Source organism: Sceloporus occidentalis, unplaced genomic scaffold (assembly GCF_023333645.1).
Source record: "Sceloporus occidentalis isolate IW3139 unplaced genomic scaffold, rSceOcc1.0.p SCAF_11, whole genome shotgun sequence".
NCBI lineage: Eukaryota > Metazoa > Chordata > Lepidosauria > Squamata > Phrynosomatidae > Sceloporus > Sceloporus occidentalis.
The window spans coordinates 13,921,638-13,938,790 of NW_028316991.1; the positions used below are offsets into that span (position 1 = coordinate 13,921,638).

At 39.0% G+C, this 17,153-nt stretch overlaps 1 protein-coding gene across 22 annotated transcripts in view; it reads left to right on the forward strand.

Moving 5' to 3' along the window:
• Positions 1–17,153, forward strand: part of LOC149305615 (regulating synaptic membrane exocytosis protein 2) — a 271,086-nt gene that overhangs the window by 26,943 nt on the left and 226,990 nt on the right. For all 22 annotated transcript variants that reach the window (XM_089477182.1, XM_089477194.1, XM_089477190.1 and 19 more), the window contains one exon: positions 14,477–14,687. In XM_089477182.1, coding sequence (XP_089333308.1) covers positions 14,477–14,687 — 211 coding nt within the window. The remainder of the gene's footprint in view (positions 1–14,476; positions 14,688–17,153) is intronic.

The window sequence follows — 17,153 nt, forward strand, 5'->3', positions numbered from 1 at the left end:
TAAATCACTTGTCCATAAGTCAAGAAACACTAGGATAGGATAATCAATTACATTGATCTCTATCTGTATCTTCTTTAACGGTACAACTACAGAATCCATACACTTTAATCACGTATACACAGTTAATGTACGATTGTGTGTTACACAATATTAAGATAAATCTATTGTGAAAAGTTTCTTTTTAACTTTTAAACTGTAGTATAGGGTCGAATGATTATCCTTTTTGATCACTTTTAAATAGTAGATCATAGACTTGTGCATTTAAATTCATACAAATTTTATTTTGAAGAAATTTGGCAATTTCGTTAAATCGTACAAATATCTGAAAATAAGGAGCGACCCCTAGCAAAATGAAACAGAGAGCTCCATGTTTTCCTTTGCATTTCATTGCTTATTCACACTCACGCTCTCTCACACTGTCTCTTAATATCTCCCTACCCTTTATAGCAACTACTTCCTTGACCCGTTTTGCGCAGCTCCGCTTCTCTTGCCTTTTCTTGTTCTTCTGTCTTCTTTCTTTTACTGCTTCTCCCCAGTATCAACTCTGTTAATCAAAACTTTCCGGAGCACTTCTGCAAAAGGACAGAGCCTCCGTGCACACGAGTGAGAGCATGTTAGAGAGTGAATGAGACTGTGTGAGAGTATGAGAGAAAGTGAATGAGACTGTGAGAGAGCATGAGAAAGTGTAAGAGAGCATAACAAATTTTTGAATGGAAAAAGCCCTCCGCATTTCATTATATTTTTCATATTGATGACCAGCACAGGTAAAGTGCTACCCTGCACTATGTACGATGTATAGACTTATGGAAAGGAGCCAATTAATTATACATTGGCCATACTGCAGGACAGCATTTAATCTGTGCTGGTCAGCAATATGTAAAAATGATATGTGTCCTGGAAAACATGGCCGATATGGTCACCCTACCCTCCGTGCACATGCGAGGAAAGCTCTCCTGTTGATCCTGCCACTTTAATACGCATTACTTTGATAAGGCTGTAAGGGACAGTAGACCGTCCCTTTCATTGAGCAATTTCTCATCTCTACGGATTGTGAACCTCGCTGGTAGTAAAGAGCGACCAAAACCTGGCTCTCTTGCCATCAGCACACACAATGCAACATTAGCAAACCAACACATGTGTGTTATGGGTCACATAAGAGACATGTGCAGTTATTTTGGGCTATTGTTAATACTCTAATAGTTTGGCTAACAACAGAAAATTAATATTGTCTTTTTTCCTTCTTAATTCCTAATCATTGTCTCAAATTCAAGGGCGATCAAAAGAGGCTGGCTGAGCACTTTGAGAGTTGTAACTACAGCCAGAGGGCAAATATTGCACAGATTTTGTGTTCCCAGTTAATGCAAGCCTCTATAAACTACATGGCGTCAGCATGTAATCTCTTTTGCATTACTTAGTATTTTAAGATTAGTACAGATTAGATATTTTGTCAATATGTTCTGCAAACCGGAAATATGATAGAGAAGACAAACAAAATGAAATATCAGACGTTCAGGACTCTTTAATCTGGTCATTGTATCAGTGGCACAAAAGCGATACTGGGCAGCTTGTGTTTGTCATGGGTATAAACACTTATTATCCAAGTGCGCCACGGGGAGCGGGCAGAAGCGGGTTTCCTATTTAGAGAATCAGATTTGATAATCATCGTGAGGGTTGGCAAACTACAGGACTGAACATCCTTTTTTGTCGTTTATGAAAAGGTTTTGGCATCTGTTAATGTCAGTACAATGAAAACCACTGCTACGTCTAACAATATAAGCAAAGGAAGAAACCATCTGTTCTTTAGTACCTTTTAGACAAGAATAGGTTCATGGCTAATAGCAGCATGACAAGCTCTGCTCTGTCTGGATAGACCTCCAACTGGATATCCACAGGCTGCTATTATTCTGTTACCCACAAAAAAAACAATTACAACCCAACACGTGTGGTTGAGTGTAAATATTATTATAAGACCAAAATTATAATACAAATTACCAAAAAATATATATATTAGAAATTAATATTATTTTTTCTCTTAATAGCAATAATTAGCTTTAGACTTTACAATAATATTTAGGATTAACCAAATCATATGTGCACTGCTTTGTCATTATCTTTTCAAATCAAAATTCCTGCCATACATATAAGCTTATCACAAAGTGACGTAAAGGATAAGGGCCTATAATACATTTTAAAAGGAGTTTACAAAGCCACTAAACTGTGTAACCAAAAAAAGCACAAAGACAGATTGGGATAAAGTCCTACAATAATAGCTTTGTGTAAACGTGGCTTGTTCTTTAGCATTCTGATCCCTGTGGCATGCAGAGAGTAAAGTTATGGGAGTCACAAAATCACGGCTGTTCCATAAGCAGAAATTATAGAAAGCAGTAGCGTAACAAAAGGGGGGGGGCTGCCCTGGGGCATCGGGCCGCATAGACGTCTGCACGACCCCCCAGTGATGCTCGGCCGGCCCCTGGACCACTGAAATCTGCAAGGTAAGGGGGTGCGGGAGAGTGAGGGAATGAAGTGAGTGGGTGAATGAATTAAGTTAGTAGTGAGTAAATTAGTGTTTAGGGGCAGAAATGGCACAAGTAGACTGATTAGAGGGGCAGAGGTGGCACAGGCAGGCTGATAAGGGGGGCAGACTTGGCACAGGAATGCTGCTAAAGGGGCAGAATTGGCACAGGCAGGTTGTTTCAGGGGTAGAGGTGGCACAGACAGGCTGTTTCAAGGGCAGAGGTGGCACAGGCAGGCTGCTAAATGGGCAGCAGTGGCACAGGAAGACTTTTTTTAGGAGTCCTACCACGTCAATGTCTGGCTAAGTGTATAGTAATAGGGGTTATGCTGCACTACCGTCAATGTCTAGTGTATAGTGGTTGGAATTACGCGGTACCATATCTGTTCAGTAAATGTTATTTTAATTAATAATTGTATTAATAATTTATTTTTCCAGATTTCTATTTTTTTCCAGTTGACATTCAGTTGTGAAAAAAATATTCTTGCCAACATTATTTTTTTTTGTGTTGGGGGGTGCCACATACAGGATCCGCCCCAGTTGCCAAATACTTTAGCTACGCCCCTGATATAAAGCCCTATACAGGGGCAGGATTATCCATGTTATATAATACAGCATTGCTATAGCACCATGACCCTGCTGAATGCTTTATACAAACCTTGCTTCAGTTGCATGGCCTGCAAAGCCATTTCTGCTATGAATTTGTGCTGTCCTTCCAGTGCTTGTAGCCTGTGTTCTGCATGGCTTTTTTCTCGTGGGTGTAAATGGTATAAATGTTATATATTTGAATGAAAAACCATGTTGTCCAGAATTTTGAAATCATGATTGTCATTAGAGATTGTGTCAGATGATCAGGCCTGCCTTACTTAACTCTCGGGTTAGAGAGAATGTGAATAGCAGAAGCCATTAAGTAAGTAATGATGTTGATATTGTATAGCTTGGAGGAGAGAAGAGAGAGGGGAGATGTGATAGCCACATTTAAATACATAAAGGGATTCAACCAAGTACAGAAGGGAAGTTTTTCTCAAAGAAAGAAAAATGTTAGAACAAGAGGCCAGAGGTTTAGATGTCGTGTAAGGAAGTTTTACTTTACGGAGAGAGCGGTATATATGTAAAACATCCTTCAAGCTGAAGTGGTAGAGGTTAATACAGTGATTTCATTTTAAACCAAACGAAGCATATGGCTATCCTGAATCTCAGATGAGACCAAGGACCAAATAAGGTTTGAGCCTATTCTCTAAAAAGTTGAGTGAGGTTGCAAAGGCCTGATACTGTTTGAGTCTCATGAGAGGACATGCACGTTTAATGTGAACTTGCATGTCCTCGCCTGAAACTCACAAACACACAACCCCCCTTTGCTCATTTTATTAAATGGCAAAAAAAAATCAAATGAGCACTCCCACTGGCACTGGAGTCTTTTTTACAAGATGGGATGTGTTAACTGACAAACTGACTGAGTTTATACATACACATACTGCAGATGTAGCACTTTTCATCTGAATTTTATATGTGTCCCTAAAGATTGGCCAAAAGGACTTTTAAAGGTTTTTTAATTCTCATGGTATTATAAGGTTCATCAATAAGCAGCTAATTCCCAAAGCCCAAGTCTACAGTTCATTTCAGAATAAAAAAAATGTATTTATGTTGATTGTAATCTTACAGTATTGAAGGATGGTTTAGACAATTCCCATGAGATAGATGGCAACCATCAATTTGAGAGGCAAATCTAGCCAAGTGATCCAGTACTAAATCCTTCTAAAACATAATGGACAAACAATCGCCCACCTCAATACCTCCTTACATCCAGAGAGGGGTTTTCTGGTGCAAGGCAAATTTTAGTAACTAGACATGTACAAATTTTTGATCCCCGCCCATTTGGTTTGGCCGAACATTCAGGGCATTTTTCATTTGTGCATGAAATCTGTTGCCTGGTGTCCACATTCACTCTCGTTAACACTCATTAACACTCTCACACTCTCATTCTTGTTCACTCTCTCTCACGCTCCCTAAATGTTTCCCTACCGTCTCTGCCGACCACTTCCAATTCTGCCGACTGCTTTCACATATTCTTCTTCTTAATCTTCTATCCTCTCCCTTCTCTTCTCTTTTCTCTATTGTATCTTCAAACTCTAATCCTTAATCTTCTTTCTTCGTCCACATCTCTGCAGACATAACCCATCAACTTCCGCCAATATGGTGGCGCTGTGGTGACATCCTCCCCGATTCTGCAATCGGAAGACAGGATGTCACCGCAAGCGCCGTCACGTGAACTGAGGGCAATATGGCGGTGCTTGCAGTGGTGTCCACTGCACTGATTGGAGAATCAGAAGAGGGAAGTCACCGCAATCGCCACCATATTGACCCCAGTTGGAACTTTCGGTGACGTCCTCTTCCCCGATTGGAGGATCGGGGGCATCACCGCAGCTCCATCTTTTTGGCGGAAGTTGCTGGGTTATGTCCGCGGATATGCGGACTAAGAAAGAAGATTAAGGAATTGAAGATTGAAAAGAAAAGAGAAGTGAGAAGATACGGAAGCAGAGGTGGTCGGCAGAGAAGGTAAGAAAACATTTAGAGAGTGTGAGAGAGAAAATGATAGTGTGAGTGTGTGAGTAAATGTGGACCCACAAATGTCGGACGAAAATTCAGAGTTTTTTTTATTGTGTACCGAATTTACTAAAATTTGGTAATTTTTCAACTCGTATGAATCCGAATGCACAAGTTTTTTAGTTATCCATTAATAGGAAAAAATACATGACTGTGGTAGTAATAGCTACAAACCAGCATGTACCTGAGAAACATGAGAACCTTAGTTTACAGTTGCTAGGGTGATAAAGATTAGCTACAACTACCCCAGTCTACTAGTCCTATGGTGTTCAGCCAGTAATGATTGATTGTATATCATGGGAGCTGCAGTCAACAACAAAAGTTTTAGTGTTAATTTTAGGTCACACAACCCCTGTCTATAACTGCCAATTCCCATGAAGTTCAGCTAGCAATTTGGCTGGCTGCATATTATTGTAGATACAGTCAGCAATAGTTGTTGTGTGTCCTGTAGACTTAGTGTATCCCCCAAAGCCCAATCTACAGTTACAGCTACTATTCCTATACTAATCACCTAGAAATTCTGCTGCTCAACATTATGGGAGTGGCAGTCAAGAAAACCTAATGTTGTGTAGAGTAACTCTGTGATGCACAGCAAACATTCTGAGGTAATACAAAAAAGTAGTAGTAGTAGTTAGAGGGTAGTAAAAACAGACCTAAAGGCTTGAAAACAAAATAGGACACTTGGTAGTCTTGTAGCCGTTGTGGCTAACATTTGGTACTCGAACTGGATGTCTGAGAATAATGAGATGTGCATTCCACAGCAGCTGTAGTACCAATCCATAATGAATAAAAGCATCTTGATTCCTATGGAAGCAGTAAGTGTGTACTTATTTTTCACACAATGTGAGAGACTGATAAAATCATACAGAAAACCATCCCTTCAAGTTATTGCTGCTAAAGGTGGTTCTACAAGCTATTGAATCATAACTTATTTATAACTTGGTTATAACTTAGTTGAACTTAATTTTTCACATATGGCTTCTCCATTTTGGCTTTATTTTTGTTGTATAAATCTTGACAAGGTGTAATGTGTTGTTGTCCACCTGAGGTTGTATTAATCTAATTTAAGGAACAAATGATTGTTATTATGTCCTGATATGTAAAACCATAGAATTAAAAGAAGGTGTATTTTGTAGCTCTGTGGTACACATCAAACATTCAGAAGTATTACAAAAAGAGTAGTTAGAGGGTAGTAAAAATGGACATAAAGGCTATGAAACATAAATAGGAGACTTGGTAGTTTTGCTAACCATATATATCCATAATGATATAAAATCTAATCATTGGCAGTACAGTTGTTGAGTACTCGCTATCCCAGAAACCTTGTGTCTGAAGCCTGCAAACTGTGTCTCTGACCAGGGGGACTCTGTGAAGGGGACGATACCAGCTAGAGGGAGAGGAATAGAGCAGACCAAACCACAATTAAATGAAAGCTTTTTTGCTTCACTCCCTCGACTGACAGTTTTTTCTGCTTTCTATGTCTAGTTAACCGAAACAGCCTATTGTGTATCACCCCCTGCTCCTGCTCCAGTGTGTCTCTTTGAATTTCCGGGGGTGGGGGGGGGATCAATTGTCCCCTCTGACCCTTCCCCCAGAGGTTATAGGACATCCAACAGTCCCCACTGTCTCTCTTTTGCATGCATTGGCCAGTCGGGGAGATCCTTTACTCTCTCCTGACCTGCTGAGGGAGCAATAAATTCAGGGGAGGATCTGGGTTGTTGCAGAAAAGACCAACTTTGAAGCTCCTACAAAGGCTACCTCGCAAAGCTCTAAAGAAAAACGCTGCAAGGTGGCTCTTTGGGTAAGGTGGACATGTGCCCCGGCCTCCAGCCCTGCACCGTCTCACCTCTTGCCACAGTCCCCAAGACAGCTGTCCCAATTTGTTGTGGGGTATGCAGGAATGTGTGTGTACCAATTACAAACAGGAACAACAGTAATAAGTGTTGAGATGGGCCATGAAGCTCTAGAGGATCAGCTTGCTCTAATTAAGTAACTAAAATGTATTAATTAATATCTGAAAAGAGGCTCTGTGACTATTAAATGTACCTTTTACAAGCACTTGGCTTGTGATGTGTGATGCCAGATGGAAGTGTTTATGAATAGTGTATGTAGAAATAGATTGGGAATTTTTCCAAAAAGTCAAGATGGAGGCTCTTCAGATGACATCTTCTGATGAGCGATTGCCATATTTTAGACAAAACGAAATGCCTTCTTGCTGCTTTAAGGATCCCTGTTTTTGTGCGTAATGTAGGCAGCGTTGACCAAATCAGACATCTGCAGAATCCCATTTCCTTGCTATTGATTTCTGAGCTCTGCATGCAACAGAACCGCAATGCCAGGGAAAACAAAAGCAATCAGTGTCTCGAGTCGAATCAGCAGAAAATCAATGTGTCTTCATCTCAAATAATCGACAGTATTAAAGACAACATTATTGTACAAATGGGCAATGCCATTTACTTATCTGGCAATTGGGAAATACCTTAGTTAACTCTTCCGGTGCTGACATTAAAACCACAAATTTTATACCATCTACACAAACCAATTAACAATGCCTTAAAAGTCATTATCCTAAATGTGCATGGTGGGAAAACAATGTTTGCCATTTCCCTGACATACAAACACATACCGTAGCCTGAGTAACTCCATGACCAGACTAACATAGAAACATAGAATTTGACGGCAGATGAGAACCATTCAGTCCACCAGTCATTCCTGCTGTAAAGACTCAGACCGTAGTCAGTTGTTGGTCTCGTCTTGTAGTCAGGGGCCATATTCCCATCCCATGTTTGTTTAAACGCCATCATTGTATTAGCCTCTACTGCTTCAGCTGGGAGACGGTTCCACTTATCTGCTTCCTTATACCAAATATCCCTGGTGTCCATGTTTAGGCTCTTGTTTAGAAAGGTAAGTCATACTTTTTATTATTAGAAGTCACTGCTTGTCGTTTACCCTCAAACTTTATAATATGTGAAAACAATGTTCATTGGAACTCTTTTTCGTCTTCATTCTTAATGGCACAAGGGAAATCAGAATTAGAGTGGTGTTGTCAGAGCTGCCCCATGTTCAGATGTGGACATTGAAGAATTTGATCTTGTGGTCTCCATATGTAAACCTAGAGGAGACTTTCACAGCATCCTTTGGCATGTGGGAGATGAAGAAGGTAGAGGCTGTTATGATTCCTCTTAGAGGGACAATCTACTGCCCCAAACAGTCTCATCTACCATGGATGCATATTAAAGTACTTTATTATACAATCCTTAATTTGATGAGAAAAGCACTAACCTTTAGAGAACACAATGTCAGGAAAGAGCTCCCCTTAAGATGTTGTTAAACCTCACCGAGCCAGCTCTGGGGCACATGCGAATTTACAAACAGGAGATGCGTTCTCGAAACTCAGCAGTCTTATGCATTCAAGTAAATGTGATGGCTTGAGTATAGCGTTAATGTTATGTATACATTTACATAAGTGAATATATTGGGGGTTCTGTATAAAATAGCAGTTCTGATTCAGCGGGGTAAAAGAACTTTATAACCACCAATGTATTTGCTTGATTGTATTAAACCATTGAGACACTTAAACTGCGACATTATGAACTCCTTTATGAGTTTAAATGGGGATAACATCTAGCTCATTGATCTCTACATTTTCTATATCTTTGTCCAACCTTTTGTACAATATGGCAACGTTTCAAGACAGACACCTAAAAATAACTTCTTCCCAAGCTAGCTGTTAAGTACATCGAAATATGATTACACTTAGGACAGTCCTCGCCACGAGGGATATTGTTTCTGGCAAGTCACTCAAATTACTCCAGTAGCATAAGCCTTTATATAGCCTACGCAGTCATGGAATATATATTATAAATGACACAGAGAAGCTCAGAACCTGAGAAATAGGGCTTTTTTTGTTTGAAAATACGTTTGCTTGAATGAAGGAACAATTATAAAAGGGGGAAGGGATTCAGAAATGAGAAGGCATTATAGGACACGTTCCAGTCGTACTGGGCACGGTAACCGAGCACCCTCTGACATCACCTGCTTGAGATTAGGATAAATTCAGTCTGCAGGGTGTACAACATTCATGAACACATTACATTATTCACAATGCTGGATCCTTTTACTGCTGGGATACTGCTCTTTTTCAGCTTCGTGGCTTTCCTTTTTAATCAGGATAAAAAAACCGAGCAGAGGGATAAATGTCTGTTGTCATACATGATACCGGCTGTCCCACTTGATGGACTTCATCTACTGTTTACCAGATCACTTGTTACAAATAAACAAAAAAGTCCACAGAGGTGACTCTGACAAAGGCAGCTGGTGCTAAAGCACTGATGGCCGATCAGAGAGGAGTCACTTATTGGCAACTAGTTAAATAGGACGGCTACATGAGAGCTGTAAGGCTGTGCAATGTGGGCAACACATTTACTGCCTTCCGCTATATATTGGCTGTATAAATGCTGTGTATTTCATAGGTATATATGTTAGATAAAAAAAAAACAAAAAAAAAAAACTACATAGTTTATGGAGATTAATCAGCCTTTAAGAAAAAAGCCACAGAACAGGAGTATCACAAATGACCATCTGTGGATGCTAAGGAAGTCTTGTTGCTCTAAACCCAGAGTACATTGGAGTTCATGCATATTAGCTTCTGCCAGGTGGGACCCAGATCCATATTGGTCCCAAGAAAAAGAGAAAGAGGTCTTTACTTAATGGACAAACATATACAAAGATGTCACATAAGCTTTTCAGGACCCCCGAGGTCTCTTCTTGTGATACCAGTTACTGGCAGAACAAATTATAGAACACGATGCAGTCACACTTGGTTTCTAGTCCTAGAAGTCTTATCATCAAAATGGTTTATCATTAAAATATCACGTTGTTGATATGCCTTGGTTAAAAACAAGTAATGTTTGCCTGTTATCGTCTTGGTCAGTAGATAGAAATGGTAAACAAGATCAAAGTTCAAAGTAGTATGAAGTGAGACATGGAAAAGGGACTCTTAGACTTGGATGGTGATTAGAATTGTTAGGTCTAACAAAAATGTACACTATAGTAGGAAAGACGCAGGAAAAGCAATTTGACGCTCTCAAAATATTTTCCCAAAAAGGATAAATTGGGTGAGTTATATAAAGCCTGCCCTGTTTCTAATCACAGATACTTGGTTTGGAAGCCTAGCAATTTTGTTCTGGTTTAGTGACCCTGTACTACATTAAGGTTCAGAAAGGAGGGAGGGATTGTGGAACTCGGAGAATACTCTCAGATTTAGCACAGCCACAGTAAAGTTCCAGCTCAAGTTCAAGTGTTTTGAGCTGCAACCATACAGATTTCCAGGTCTTGGAATCTGTATAAACACCATTTAAAATCTTCTTTCATAATAATAGGCAACTTTTTCTCCAGCGACAAGCATAACACTGATTTCTTCCCACTTGGCTATAAATCCTTTAAAATACTTTTTTTGGACCATCAGTACATCGTAAGCAGTGACAAGCCCAGACTGGCCATTGGGCACACCACAAATTGCTTGGCGGGCCAGTGCATACCCTGCTTATCTAGTGATTTCATGTGTGATTACCTTCTGGATAGAAGGGCTTAAGGTACAGTCATGTGTATCCAGAGACAACCTTATCAGCCATTGACCTTTAATTGATTTAACTGCCCAGTCCAATCAAGGAACTTCTGTTAATGTGGACCACTGACACTATTAAACTGGATAATAGCAAAATTGGGTGTTTTTAGAGAACAGTACACCATATGGCACAACCGGATTTTAACAGTTTTCTGTGCACTTGGTGTCGATTATAAATATGATGTCATCATGCACCTACACAACACAAGATTTGCTTTATGGCGGCTGGTGCCATAAAACAGATTACCCTACTAGTGGTGCCACCGAAAAATAAACTTGTAACGTATGTTATTAATTGAAAAGTATTGCTGGTCACCCAAATTTCTGTATTGTTCACAGATTAAGAAATCTGAGAACTAATTCACACCTCCATCTAAGATTCATCTATTTATAATGCTGCGTAACCACAGTAATAATTTGTTAAATGTTGCAACATGTTAAGTGAAGAAAATTAATTATGGCTGTTTTCTTAAGAATTCTAACACAGTGATGAAATGGATTAGTGATTATTTCAAGGGTGCGGTAATGCCGTTTTATTCTCAGAGGTCGGTGAAGCAAACGTACTTTCACTTTACTGATGACCCTTTTTTCAGTGGAAGGAATGGATATTTCTATTTTACTTTTCTGACAGCCATTGCCTATCATCAGACGGCACTGCTGGGTCTGCTTCGATGGTCTGCTAGTACCTATAAGCTCACAATGCTTTCCTCCCCAGCGGCAGGTTTCACAAATGAACCCTGTCACCGTCGGCAGATCAGGAGCGTGATCTTTGGAAGAGCACTCACCCCAACACACCTGGACACTCAACACACGCACACACCCATACTAACACAACAAAACACACACACACACTAACATGCACAGACCCACGCACACACTTACACAGACACCAGTTTAACCACACACACACACACTAGTATACCCGGACACACACTAATAACATACACACACCCCCACACTTATAACACATATACACCCACTAACAACATCTGTGACTCGATTGTCTTGTGAAGCCTTAGTTGTGCGCTACTACCGCGGGGTCACGCAAGTTACGTTACCCCACTGAACCCCCTCCTCCTTGAAATTAGGTACATAATGAGGCAAATCCGGGACTCAGAACTTACCTCTTTATTCCTACCCTCCAGAGCATTCTGCTGAATTTCTCGATGTGGGCAATTGCCCTATGGCCCCCCTGGATCCACCCTACCTGTGAGGTTGATGTGCCATCAAACTAAAAGATGTGGAGCTTAAGTGTACTCAGAAAGTTCCATCAAATGCCTTAAATTAGCCTTTTTTTATCTTCATATTTATATAATGCTTTTTTTCTATTTTATTTAGTAGATACTTTCTTTGTGCACTCCCAACTGTTACATTATTTATCATTACTGCATATGTCATATACTCCCAAAATACATTTATCATTGTTGCATACCGGAAGTGCTACCTTGGGTTGAATCAGGTTGTAATCAGTGATGAGAAAACTGCCAGACTATAATGTCATTAAAGTACTTAATGCTCAAAAATGACAACTCGCAGATATTTACCATTCAAATACTCCCGTGTGATTCTTTATTAGACCCCCTTATCTCTCTGCACATTAAATGAAATGACATAGTTGGAAGCATGCTTTATGCAGGAATCAAAAAAAATATTTTTTTTATAGACACTGGATTAATAATTGTAACAAAAACTGTTTGATTTAAGCTTTCGGAATCCCGAGGGAGAATAACGTTAATTAAAAGCTTTTCTTTGAAAGAACGAATAAAGCGTTCTTACTTTGTGAGGTTCGAGAAGTCATATGTTTATGTCAGTAATGACAATGGGATGTGGGTCTCCAGCGGAGACAACCCTCTGTCTCTGTCCAAAGGCTGGATGGATTTCCAGTTCTTTATCTTATTCCACCTTACACGGCTTTGAAGAACTTTTCCTTTTCAATATTTCAGATGCCTGTGGGGCTGTTATTTTATAAGTTTAGAAATTTCAAATGGAAACATAGAAGAAAATTGTTGCTCTAATCATGTTTCCTACAATATATTCTTCAGTCCCTCTTGTAACAAGTAATCATTCCATAGCTTCGGATATTGTGAGTATCTTTGTTAAACATTTATCGAGGTAGCTTCGTCCTTTTAAGAAATTGGCATATTTTTCATAACTGATGGAACTACAATTTTCTGTAACAGTGACACTGGGCTATAAGAAAAGGGCAGAAATAAAAGCTTTCACACCCAGGCGTCTGTACAAGGCAGAAAAGATATATTAAACGGTCTATTTTTATCATCTTTGTTTTGAATGAGACATTTACTTGGGATCCTTTACTTCCTTTTGCAGTCACTTTTAATTACATTACTGGGGAGAACAAAAATGCGTTGACCAGTAAGCACGCCACACCTGTCAATTATACATCAAAGACTCCATAGGCAGCCACGTATTAATTATGACCTTTTCCCCATGGAGTAAAATGATGGATTATTTAACATCGAGTCTTTTGTGAATAAACAAGATGAAAAAGGAGACAGATAAGGTTGTGATAAGACAGAGACCAATCTGAACAATTATGTCATATTAATTTGACATTCCTCAGACTTAATGAGCTCTACAGAAAGGTACTTATGTGATTTCTTTGCAGAAGGCAATACCTTGTAAGGGGTAGGTGTGATGGGTGGGCTTCATCTGTGTTCAGGTGGACCCAGTCCTGTAGATCATAATAAAATCACCTAGTTACTATGAGCAAACAATATTTATATATTGGTGTTTGTTCAAGTGGGAGTACTATGCATTATGAATGGCCAACCCTAGACAGATTCTAATAGAAGAAGAGAGTTGGGTTGGCACCATAAAATGCATAGCTAAATCAATAAAAGTTCTAATAATTCACTCATTAAGCTAATTGAACTGTGCATTATACAGTGTAACCCTTTTGGAGTGGGAACATCCCCAGGACCGTTTTTCATGATGTGTAGTGAGTGGGTTAAATTCAACTCTAACTTATCCTTTTCGTGGAATATAGTCTCAAATATATATATATATAATGATATATTTGAGATGTAAGGCAACCACATATATATATATATATATATATATATATTGAGACTATATTCCACGAAAAGGATAAGTTAGAGTTGAATTTAACCCACTAACCCATATAACTCTAAATATATATATATATATATATATATATAATGATATATTTGAGATGTAAGGCAACCACATATATATATTTAGCGTTATTAATAAAGTATAAACATATTATTACTAGTATTATATATATATATATTCCAATTCTTTCTTCTCTCTTCCTCTCTTTCTTCCCTGCCCCTTTCTATTTCTCTTGCTATCTCTTTATTTTCTCCCCCCTCCTTTTTTCTTCTCTCTCCTCTTTTATTCTCCATCCTTCTCTGTCTCCCAGTTTCTCCCTCTCTCTATTTGTACCTTTCTTTTTTCCCTCTCTTATCTTTTTTCTTCTCTTTCTTCTTCCTTCCTTTTTTTTTCATTTTCTTTCTTCTTTTTTTTTCTTTTTCTTTCTTCTCTCTCGTCCTAGCCTTTACGTTTTTGGTGAAAGTTCAATGTGTTACGTGGCTGATAGCCCTTACTGAAAATTGTAAAGCATATCCAAATTACATACTCTGAAGCCTGCGTAGAACCCATAAATATTTCTTGAATCTTGCATTGCCTGCATCAATGTTTTTTTCCCCCTCCACACACGGAACACATATATTTATTTTTACTCATTGCAGGAAATTGCACCAGCAGTTTGAAATGTACAAAGAACAAGTGAAACAAATGGGTGAGGAAGCCCAGCAGCAGCAGGAGCAAAAGAGTGATGCCCCCACGTGCGGGATCTGCCACAAAACAAAGTTCGCAGACGGCTGTGGCCAGAACTGTTCGTATTGCCAAACAAAATTCTGTGCGCGTTGCGGAGGACGAGTATCATTGCGCTCTAACAAGGTAAGGATTTCTTAAAATAACCATTCTACTTATAATAAATGCCTTGCGGGATGTATAGGTTAATATATTGCAAACAGATATATTTTAACAGTTAGGATTTGTACTGGTCTTTCTAACCGAAGATTTAAGGTTCACTTTGTGTAATGAGAAATCATGAATGAATACAAAGTCACAATGAAAGAGCCACACACTAAATATAGCCCACTGAACATTGTCTGAATAGGAATTTACTGTACGTAATTTGGGATTTAATTCAATTAGCAGCTATATTAAAAAATCACAAGGTTCAACACATTAGTAGCTATCTCTGACGTACACAGGCAGGGACTTGGCACTTAAAGTGCAGCTTGTCTGGCATCTGTTATGTAGCTGTTATCCAGATCAAACAAAATACCACGTCTTTCAGAATAGATTCCAAATTTAAGTATTAGTGGCTTTTGGAAAAATCACAGCTGAAACAAAATATTCCTTAATAGGAAGTCTCTGTAGAACAAAATATGTCAGTGTGGATGTTTTTGGCTAAAAATAGTTTGAAGACGTGTTTGAAAACATAATGAAGGGATTAATGCAACTTGAAAGATATTTTGGGTTATAATAAAAATGTACGGCAATTTAATAAATCAAAGTATTTTATTATGTCGGGGAAAACGTATTTTCTGAGTGGTAACTTTATAAAATAAACCTGTAGTTGAACTAGAAGTTTGTGTATTTACAGTATTTAAGATAGTGTTGCCTTGATAGAAATTCTCCTTTATACATATTGGATGCTCCCCGAGCAGGATGTCACGTAGGGTTACTATATTGGCCATTTGTGCCAGAAACACATACATATATACATTTCACATATTGCTGATCAACATATAACATAATGCTGCCCTGCAGTGTGTGGGATGTATAACTGACTGATTCCTTTCTGTGAGTTTATACATCCCACATACTGCAGGGGGCAGCAATTGGGAAATGTACATACCTGGGCACTCTCCAGGTTTTACCTTGGGTCTCCTGGTGAAGCCCTACTTCCCTGGGTCTCCGGGTCAGATTCTTCTTTCTCAGGTCCGGAGAGGGGTGTGTGGTCACGTTATCTCTCAGCCCGTGTTCTGCATACTCCATGCCCATTTTAGCCCCATCTCCGAGCCCAATTACTGCCCACTGCATGTTATTTGGGGGTAGCCCTGTGCCACTAGCTAGCCTTCCCTGGGTAGTTCTCAGGTATGTTTAGGGTATCTGGGAAAAAATGGCTGATATAGAAACCCTAATGCCACAGGATGTGAACATTACAAAAAGTTCACCTCATCGACAGCTGACATCAGTGTCTTAGTGAGTCACAACTTAGAACCTTAAAATCTAATCACTTGCCTCTCCTGAAGTTCTTTCAGTTCTACACATCCCACCATTACAAGGTCTGCCTGAACCAATTAACAACCATCAGTGATTAGGGAGAGATCCTAAAAAAAGATTAAGAAAGTTGGTGTCTCCTAAGGTATAAACTGTATATACTATATGCAACACTCATGTTTATCGATAGTCGTTACATAGGTTAATTGTACAAGATATAAAATTGTAAGCTGTAGGATTAAATGCATATCGTATTCCAGGGACTGATTAAAGTCACGGTGCCACCTAGAACTGAGTTAGATCATGATGAATTCAGATTTTGGAACATGACAAAATTCCGCATGTAATATTAGGAGGTTTCGTTTATGATGCAATTGCCATGATGTTTTTGGGGCAAAAAAAACTAAATTGTAGCTCCCATGTGACCACCTTGCAATGGATCGAAGCAGAGCTCCGAAATATGTTCTCTTAGCCCAATTTTCTGGTCTATGGTAAGGTAGGTGGATGATGGTCCTGTCACCTGAAATATAAAGAGAGTCCTGCAGAAGTGGTTTCAGCTGAATTCTGAAAATATCTAAATATCAGTAAATATAACAGCCGCACGATTCCATACTTTTCCTTAATGTTATCGCAGCCTGACACGGGATGTTGTTTCACTTTAAATGAAATGTGATGTCCTAATGCTGCAGTCCATCTCTGTTTATGTTGGATAATTACCATTAGAAAACACACTGCTCCGTAATCCAATCACACCACATCGGCCGCCAGTGAAAGAGCTGTAATGATTTCATTTCATTTATTCAGAATATATTTCATGCTGTTACCTTTATATCATTTTAGATACAGATGGAAAACAGAAGCTGCTCTTAACCCTTTTTGTACCAGCGTCCCAGTGGGGGTGACAGGCAGTGAAACAAAAGCCTCGATGAAAGCTATGATTTCATCCTTAACTGTTTCATTTCCATTGACCTCCAACATCATTTGTGTACATTTCTTACTTTTATTTTTTATTTTAGTAGCCTAGATAATGTAGGCGTTTTATATTTTTTGCAGTATGTGTTGTTGCTATGCTTATTTTTTTAGTGCGTTAATGCCCCTTTATTTTCTGTGACCGTTTAAGAGCCAAATGGG